The 10,517-nt window shown below is 30.2% G+C and overlaps 1 protein-coding gene across 1 annotated transcript; it reads right to left on the bottom strand.

Moving 5' to 3' along the window:
- Positions 1 to 9,131: 9,131 nt before the first annotated feature.
- Positions 9,132 to 10,386, bottom strand: LOC127096727 (zinc finger protein 8). The gene has a single exon (XM_051035281.1). It carries the CDS (start codon positions 10,019 to 10,021, stop codon positions 9,209 to 9,211), a length of 813 nt encoding a protein of 270 aa, XP_050891238.1. The 5' UTR covers positions 10,022 to 10,386; the 3' UTR covers positions 9,132 to 9,208.
- Positions 10,387 to 10,517: the final 131 nt, after the last annotated feature.

Genomic DNA, 10,517 nt, shown 5'->3' with positions numbered 1-10,517 from the left:
TTGTCCATTCCTATTCCAAAGGACACACTTGAATCATCTCCCATATGATTTCAAGAAGTGAACCTTCTAAGAAGTTTTACAATCCATCCTCATCCATTCATCATTCATTACGTCTTAGAACCTTTTCACACATTTACCTTTCAAATTTGACATAAGTGTTGTGCAAACCTCTTCATGTTTTTCTAACTAAAAACCTGGACTCAAGTCCTTGACCTTTTTTTCAAAACTCCATTTCATAATACTTATTTAAATTGATCTTAATCATACTTTGACTCCATTTTCATAATCATAATCAGTAACTTCACTCATTCACTTGTTTTGGCTTTGTCCATTAATATTTTCATACATGAGCTATAGGTTTGATTTATCTTAGTGGTTGATGTTAATCTCACCTTCTGTCTTTAGTGATTGAATTGTAAGTCTTCCTCGCCTATTATAGGGTTAACCCCTCTCTGGCCAGTTGAAGTTGTTCTCACATGGTGGACGTTGTTGTTTGTATAAGGTTGAGTTTTCTCCCGTGGATAACGTAAGACCTAGGGTTTGTGTTTAAAATTGAACCTAACCCACTTTTGGAAATCTTTTAGCCGAACTACGGCGTTCTGATCCTTACCTTTGATGGAAGGTACGTAGGCAACGGGTTCATCCGTTCGAACCCAATAACCCAATAACCCAATAATAATAAAATTGTATATTCTTTTCTCACCATCCCAATCATGTTTGCACAATCTTTTGTCATAATAAATAATAATTTAGCATAACAAGTGTGAAAAGGGCTCCCTAGGAGTACCTAGGACGTAGTGGGTGCCTAACACCTTCCCATTGCGTAATTTACCCCTTACCCAGAATCTCTGATCTTTTTATTAGTTTTCTACGTGTAAAACTTCTTAGGCTTTTGTTCGCTTTTTAGCCAGTCCTTTGGATAAATAAAAGTGCGGTGGCGACTCGAAAATTTCAACGTATCTCATAGCTTATGATTTAATCGATAGATCATATAGCGACGAATACACCGCTACATCATCCTATTAATTTGAATGTTATAATTTCGTTTGCATATCCATTTTTTTTAATTTGTAGTGATATTTATTTGTATTGTATTTAATGAAGAATGAATAAAATTAGTTTTTTAGTAAAAGAAATGCAATAATGTTTGAAATAAGACATATTTTAAGTGGTCTTTTTTTTGTCTGTGTCTATGTTTACAATTGTTTTTATGTTAACGTTCACTATACTTTATTTGTAACTTATTTATATGTATTATTACCACCATTGGATAGTTTGAGTAGGCTATTTTCCTAACAATGTTGTGTCTATCTATATTGGTATCTAAAGCTTTAAATTCCTCCCTATCATGATTAAAATGAATGAACAAATTAAAGACCAAAGATGGAAAGTCACCATAAGGAATATAAACAAAGGAAATAAAAATTTCCCTTACTAGTTTCTATCCATGATGGATGGGAAGAAATGACATAAATAGTAAAATGATATACTTGAGGAAATAAAAGTGGGACACAGAGTTGTTAATTGAAGGATATTTGGTAGATGAAAATTAAACAATGTAAGTATAATGTATGCACCATTTTGACATAGAACTAGCTAGGTATAAAATATCTAGAGATACAAAAACAATAATAATTGTATGAATATTGTTTGTTTTGGGAAAATAATATTTGTTGAGTTGCCATAATGAGAAGAGGAGTCTCTCCCACTTGATGGTGGAAGGTTGTACATGAATAATGTATTTAATTTGAGTACTAGCCTATGACATGTGCACAGAAAGAGGGTAACATAGAATTGATTTCTTTAGGTGGGTATCACATGTAGTTCTGGTTCAATAGACCAATTATATATGACAGCGTTGTGTGTGGGTGTGCCTACTCTATGTGAAAGATCAACTGAACCACTGTCATTCACACTGCACTTGTGGTCCATATGTTTTCAACATTATTTTTTTCCCCACTCTTTAGTGGGTAAATTTCATGGTGGTTATTACATTTGTTACTACTAGTTTGTTATATAGTTAATAGATAACTGAATTGTTTAAGTTAATGACCGTCGCTTGTTATATAGTTAATAGATAATTGAATTGTTTAAGTTAATGACTCTGGTTTCGAATTATGTTCGGTGCTAACAATTTATGTGACTCTTGCAAGTGGATGATGAAATTGATCTCCTCAAATTATTCGGCCGTAAGATCGGATATATAATTTTCATATTTTTTATAAGGTTGAATGGAGATTCAACATTAGATTCAATATGTTGAGCGATTGTCTCTGAATTGATAGTCAATAACATATGATTTCATAAAAAAATATTATCTTCTCATAGAAAATGAGACAAATCAAATTGACTTAAAGAGATGATGATGAATTGATTATATACAAATTTTTATACCGTCAATATATTTTAATTAAATTCTTAAACAATATTTTTAAAGTTTGATATATGACATTTCCATATATTAATTCAAGGGGATTAATTGCATCCTTCATTAATGGAGGTCTATTTAAAATCAGAACAAATTTTTATATAGATTATTTCAATCTATAAATTGTTAGAACCTATGAAAACGTTTGTCACATCTTTAACAACGTGCTAATTCAACATTTTTAATAGATGTTGAAACAGAGAGATCTTACATAACGGGTCAATTTATAAATCTATAGGATCAAAAATACAATTTCAAAAGATGAAAACAAATAATTGAAACATTAAAAAGAAGCAAAAAGATGATTAAAAAGCACTTAGGATCCAACAAAAGACTCACTATATAGACACAAGATGTTAACCAAGTAGTTTCAATGACACACATAGGAAGTATACAAAGAAAGGTAGAGGATTTTGGGCCTTATGGGCAGGTTGGCATAATAAGAAAACTTACTGTAGAAACTGTCATCCTCGTTTCAAAACTTTATTGAGGTGTGGGCCGATGTTTCTTAAATTCCACTGTTCTATCCCTCTCTCAAAGTAATTGAAGTGGTCCTTTTTTCTTTAAACTCATAATAATGTGTTTTGTGTTTGTGTGTGTATTCATTATGGACTTTGCTCTCTTCTCATCACATGCACTTTATATGTTGCATTTACTTGTGGGGTCTTCCCATAGTTGGATTGATGTTAACACTACGGCAGTATTGTGCCATTGTCTTTATTCATATTTTTTTTTCTCATTAGTTTTGGTGGGGCTTTTTCATGACTTCTCTTAACACTTCTTTTTTTGTTTAGTTCTCTTTTTGAATGATAATAAGGGCAAAACTATAGACAAATGAACTCTAGAAATAACAGGGGAATATTCAGTTCAAGATATCTATGTGGGATTTTATACAAAATTTATATTATTTATTTTATATATGTATAAAATTTTAATTTTGTTTATATATGAGTTAAACTTTAATTTTGCAAATTACTAAATTAGCCAAACTACTAAGTCATAATGAATTTTTTTTATGGTATGTGGAATTGCTTTCTCTATTTTTATTTGAACAATTAAAATATGAGAAACATCCATCCAATATGGAAAAATATAAAAAACGAATTTGTCTCTACTTGGAACCCAAATACTTGAAGGTAGGTTTCATACCTCCCAAAACACCATGTAATCAAAATTAACCAACCTATTGGTATTAAATGGAAAAATAGATTTTATAAGTGAAAAAGTCTATAAGTCTAATGTCTTAAGATGATGAGGTAAACGAGGTAAAGAAATTGTCTTAACATTCTGAGGTACCGATTATTTAAAATTCAATTACTATCAAAAATACATATATTTCTAAGGATAAAAGTTCCGGCCACCTAGCCTCTTCCTTTGCAATTCAATAATATGCGAGGTCGCAAATTTTACGCGGATGGTCTTACTCATGACAACATTGTGAGGGATATCCATAAATATTTACCATAAATAATAGCGAAACACATACAAAATAAAAAGGAACATGATATAGAAGAGAATACTCGTGACATACGTCAAAGTAAAAAAACATTAAAAGTAACACCTGAAATTTTAAGAAATATTTAATTATTTTAAAATAATTTTATATAAAATTAATTCTTTACACATAACAACTAATGTAAATTTATTATTAAATTTATTAAAATAATAAATTAAAAACAGTATTATAGTATTATATTTTATTAACTAATTTATTAAAATCGTATAATAAAAAATTTATTTATTAAACTGTATAATAACTAATTTATTTACTTACTAAATTATATAATAATTTTGAAAATAAACATAAACTAAATCTGAAAAAATAAAATAGACTAAAATTAAAAATAAAAAAACTAAATCTAAAAAAATATATAATTAATTTCAAGAAATAAAAACTACTTTATTACATTATTAACCTTTTAATCCGATAAAAAAATATACTAAATCTAATATTCATTTAGTCATACAATATTACTAAATTTAACTCATACATTCCTAACATTCATTCGTTCATGTCAAATTAAGAAAGATATAACTCATACATTACTAACATTCATTCATTCTAAATTAAAACAAAACTAACATATATTTTATTCATATCAAATCATTTAAAAAAGAAATTATTTTTAACTGTAATGTAGTTTTTGAAAGATTTTTAAAGGAGAAATTATTTTGGGGTTGAAGTTCGAAAAAAAATTAAGAGAAAAAATTTGAGATTAAAAATAGTGTGTGATCGGTCACCATTTCCATTGAATTTCCGCCGCTAATCCGACATATTTTCATCACCTTGGTAAGATTTATGTTTGTTTTTAGTTGCATTTGAGTCAATTAGCATGTTTTGTTGGTTTGGTATTGCATTGCATTCGATTACAAGTTTATGTCAAAAAGATCTCGTTTATGCTTCGTTTGGTAGTGTCATTGTTACAGGTTTAAAAGCAAGAATAGTGAAGTTCTAGACACTCTGAAGGACAAAAATATGAAAAAACAGCAGGTCAACACGGGCACCCGTGTTCCACAACACTGCCCGTGTTGTTGATCAAGCGGAGCAGAGAGGGAGCAGAAAAACAGAGATCGACACGGGCACCCGTGTGCCACCACACGGCCGTGTTGATTAAAACAGTGCATTAACACGGGCACCCGTGTGTAGGGACACGGCCCGTGTTGTTGCCACTGTAACTTATGCTGAAAATAATTAATGATGAAGAACAACACGGCCACCCGTGTGCCACCACACGGCCGTGTTGATTGGACGCAGCTTGGAAAACCTAATTTTTGCTGTGTGAACCGATGCTGCTCATTAAGGGTAGTTTGGACCTTTAGCTTGGAAGAGAGTCATCTGAAGCTATAAGAAAGCTTGGAAGAGAAAGAAGAGGACACCTTTTGACGGACGAACGAAAGCATTGCATTGGAGAAGATAGCGAATACGACGAATTTGAAGACGGCGAGATTCAACGGTATCAACCATTGAAGATCAAACTCTCCTAATTCTTTGTAATGTCTAATTTTTACTTTATGAGTTCTTTAAGTACTATGAGAGGCTAAACCCCCTGATGCTATGGGGTGGTCCTGATGTTATCGTATGCTATGAATTTGAACCAATGATTTCTTGATTACTATGTTACGTATTTCAATTCAATTGTGTGATGTTATTATGCGTTTGTATCGGACAAATACAAATTGATCTACGACTTTCAATAACAGGACCGTGATTGTTAGGGTTTTCACACAATTGGGTTTATGAATGCATCATCTAGGACTAGTAACTTTCGTAAATCACCGTAAACCTTGATATTTTGTATGATTAAAACCAATGATTAATTGAATGGACATTTGAGTAAGAATTGGTAGTTTAATAGTTTCTTCCTTAAGGACTTAAGTAAGAACATTCTGAGGTTAGGTGATTGAATGTTTCATATGTATTAAGGAAATCTTGACTGAATTCATAACCGGGTAACTCAACCACTCACCCTAGCATCTTTTATCTTAATCAATTATTTTTACTATTTTCGTGTTTACTATTTCTAAACAACCAAACCATTATCTTTTTGTTCTGATAGAATCAAATTAAAATAAGTATTTCCTACGCAATCCTTGAGATCGATACTTGGAAATAAAACTCCTTATTACTACATCGGTAAAAATAGTACACTTGCTATTTTTCCGATCAGTGTATTATCAAGGTAAAATAGTTTTATATCATCGTCCAATAAAATTTTTAAGATTTATTCATGTAAGTATTTTAAAAATAAAAATGTGATTTGACGATATACAAATTTCTCATTAATTGACTGTATACAAATATTTTAGAAATTTAACATATTAAAGTGTATTTATTCATTTTCTCAAAAAGAATTTAGCATGTGTTAAAGTGTGAATAAGAAACCTACACTAAATAAAAAGTGAATATTTTTGTTTCATTTAAAAAAAAATTATAATATTATATATTTTTTATTAGAAAAAATTTAGATTTTTTTTTATTTTAACTAAAAAATTGTTTATAATAGTTTTTTTTAAATGTTATTTTATGTTAACTTTTTTACATCAAAATTTTAAAAAATTGATGAAATTTAAAACTATTTTGAATAACTATTTATAAAAATTATTTTTGAAATACAGTTTTTTGAAAATTTTGTGATTTTAATTATATTTTAATCTTCAATAATATATATTTTTATTACTTAACATCAAAATTAATTTTTTAATTTATAAAAAATTAGTTAAAACAATTTTTACTATTTTTTTTATAAAATTTATTTTAAAAAATATATAAATAAATTATTTTTAAAGATAAAACAAATTATAAAAGTGAAAGTATTGATAAACCTAATATCTTAAAATTTTGAATTGATAAACAAATTATAAAAATTAATCTGTGATGTAGGATTTATTTATATCATTGTCTAATATGGTAATCTTTAAACTGATAAAAAAACTAATTAAGACTACTCTTCTTTATCTTTTATTCTCAATGAATTATAAAAAATATGCATGTTTTTCTAAATATAAGTTTTTAGTGACATTCATTGAATTTTACTAAAGACTCATAGCTATGTGCATTTCAAAAACGTTGTTGATCCTTTCAAGAATAATACTGTTTGAGTTGATGATGACCACATAGATGACCAACAAACAAAAGCCACTATAAACAAGTTATATTAATATTTACCAACCAATAAGATTGTCGGGTTTTTCTCGTGAATTGAACTCAAAAATAAGTGTAAGAAATGGGACATAGGACAGGTACTTGAAGCCATAGTTAGAACTGTAATATGTACAGTTATAGTTAAATACTTTTTCTTACCATCAGAAACTTCTTAAAATTTATATAATATATCCATATACATTAAACTTTTTATATCAATATCAATTCATTCTTGTAATCACTATCTTTAATAATTTTATATGTTTTTTTTGGTTTGAAAATGTCATGTCGGTCAAAATTTTGAAGAAAATAGACATTTAACATGTGTATGTGATTGATTGTATTTTTATCTGAATTTTAGTGTCCTTCCATGGTAGAAAAATAAAATCTCTGACCTTAGTGCTGCAAAAATAATAGATGATTAAAGTAGACAGAAACAGAAACATCAGTACTATAACTATCAGTCTATTATTGTTGTTGTAGAGGAATCTCTAACTCACCACAAAACTAACAAACCTAACCTATCTCTAGTTTTTACTGTTAACATATTTTTGTTACTATTTATTTATAATATTATTATCATTTTTTGTTTTTATAAAAAAAAGTAAAATGATATAAAAGATATGGTACAGAAGATGTGAAAATAAAGATGACAGTGTAACTACCATGTTCATATGTTCCTTAAAGCTGTTTAAGAGAAAAGGAAGAAAGACACAACACATCCTTTTCTCAAGTTTGGTTTTGCCATTTTAAACCCAAAAAAACCCTTTTAATTGGTACCACTATACTTCCTTTGAATGATGATGATGATTTGTGTTTTGCAAAACAATGCATAATAAATATCTGACCCATATGCTTATGTGTGGGTCAACACTACCTATCAACTTAGTACTAATTATTCACTATTGTCAACTTCAATTTTTAAATCATTGCCAAACACTGTCACTCATTACATATAATTCTAATTCGGCCAATGAGATATAAGAGACACCAAATTTCTTTTAACAAGAAAATTTGATTGATTAGTTAAGAGATACAATAAAAGTTTTAACAAAAAGTTTTGAAATTTCTACTAATGATGTAAGTGACTCCAACAAAAAAATTGACAAGAAGTTCGGTTAATGACCTAAGAGACTCCGAAATTCTTTTTGACAAAAAGTTCGGTTGAAGAGCTGAAAGACATTTGATGAAATGAGAGTGACTTACTAATGACTTAACTAACATTTGTTTTCAAAATTAAAAAGAAAATTCTTTGATAATCGTAACATCTTAGGACCACTTATGTTAAATACCTTCAACCAATTGTTTTAATTGGGGTCAACCTAAACTAGATACTAAATTGAACAAAGAAAAAGAACAACATGTTCTTGAACAATGAACATGCTCTTGAAGAACATGTTACCTTCTCTTCTCTCATTTATTACTACTATGCCCTTGAGATTTGCCCTAGCTATATAAATCTCATAGAATAAAAGGTTCTTGAATCTTAAATTTATACAGAAAAGACATAATACTAAGCTGATATATTGATACAGAAAGATCATATTCATGGATATATGTACCTGTCACACTCTAGTGACTGAAAAAAAACAAAAGGAGCATGTACACATGTAACATTAATTGAATCAATGAAATTAATTTTTTTGAGTCCTGCTAAAATGGACATGGAAATATCACTTTCGTTTCTGCAATATTTTAATATTTTAGCAGAACATCATCAAACCTTATCATCATCACAGTACATTGTAACATTGAAATAAGAAAAAAAAACTCCTCTTTCTCACACACACACACCCTCTTTGTCTTATCCACACGTGTGTTTAGACAAGATGTTCATCCGCACCCAAAACCTAACTCTATTCAATTGTACCCTTTACAACCTAACATTACATAAATTTTCTCTAAAATTAATCACCATATAGTTGTTGCCAGAACTTATTAAGAATAAGGTTCAGTGTTCAAGGTGAAAACCCTAAAATTTAATATAAGGAAGAGAATGAGAAGAAATTTACAACAGAATATAAGTTATTTGGCTGAGGACATTAATAATACTATATAGTATGAATAATAATTGAGATGTTATTACCAAACTTAATTTATAAATAGATTTTTCAACAACTAAATATGAAACTGGTTATTTAAAGATGAAGATCTAAACTAACATGGTCGCTACGTTTAGTATCATAAACGTAGCGATTATGCGAAACATTAGAACGAACTCCATGTGCGTGTCCGTCCTGTGACGGATTCGCTCTTTCCTCGGAAGCAAGTAAAGGCGAAGGACGTTCATGGTTGAAACTAGGGTTACTCTGAACGGTGCCGTTTGGGATTCTCCAGAAAGCTAAAGGACTACCATTAATAGGTTGTTGAGAGTATGAAGAAGTTGGATGGTTATAGAATCTTGCAGTGGTTGAGTTTGAGTTCCATGTTGGATAAGAAGGTGATGAGGATAATGAGGATGGTGAGGATGATGTGAATCTGTAGAAAGGATGTTGTTGTTGTTGGTGATGATGGTGGTGATGGTAGAGATGTGGATCAGAGAAAGATGTAGCATGTACCATAGTTGATTGAAGGTGTTGTCGTTTTGCATGTTGACGTTCTCTTTTGTGGGCGTTTTGATGACCACCTAAAGCTTGTGAAGTTGGAAAGTTTCTACAACAGTAATGACATTCAAATCTTCTGTTGTTTTCCATGTTGTTGTTGCCGCTGTTGCTGCTGTTGGTGGTGTTGGGGTTAGTGTCTTTGATGGTGTTGTGGTTTTCAACCTCGAATGTTGTTTCGAGAGACTCCAAGGAGTCGTCGATGTCGTCGGCGGCTGCTCGGCCGCCGAACTCGATACCGAAGAGGCGGATGCCTTTTTCTTTAGGTGGAGGGCGGATGAAGGGAAGTTGAGAGAAAGAATCAACATTCATTAAGTCATGTGTTTCTCTATCAGTGATTTTTTTTTCCATGAAGAGAATATTTTTGAGAGTGAAGGGTGTGTTTGTGCTGAAGTTGTGGAGAAGACTAGAGAGAAAAATAAATGAGTGAAGAGGAAGAGAAGAGAAGAGAAGAGAAGAGAAGGGTGTGTGTGATGTGATGAATGAAGAGAAGGTGTTGTAGTGGGACCTATAAAACAAAGAGGGGAAGGAAAAAGTGGGGACTCTTACATTACATCTATGGATGGACAATTGGGTCTGATCAATCTCAGAGTGAATTGCCTGACAATCGCCACAACACTGCCTTGCCTTCTCTCAAAGTACCACCTCCCTTTCACTTATTTTTGGATCCATTCACATTCACACACACTTCTATACTTCTATAAAAATCTATCATATATGCCTTCATTTTTATTTTATTTCATATGGATGCCTTCTTTTTTTCATATAAATGTTTCTTTTTTATTTTAATAGTTTTAATTTATAGTTAGTGGTCCAACCATAAATGTATATGTTGTTTTTATGTCAT

This window comes from Lathyrus oleraceus, chromosome 6 (genome assembly GCF_024323335.1).
Source record: "Lathyrus oleraceus cultivar Zhongwan6 chromosome 6, CAAS_Psat_ZW6_1.0, whole genome shotgun sequence".
In the NCBI taxonomy this organism is placed as follows: domain Eukaryota; kingdom Viridiplantae; phylum Streptophyta; class Magnoliopsida; order Fabales; family Fabaceae; genus Lathyrus; species Lathyrus oleraceus.
The sequence above is the reverse complement of the archived record's forward strand: the minus strand, read 5'-3'. Positions and strand labels throughout refer to the sequence as shown.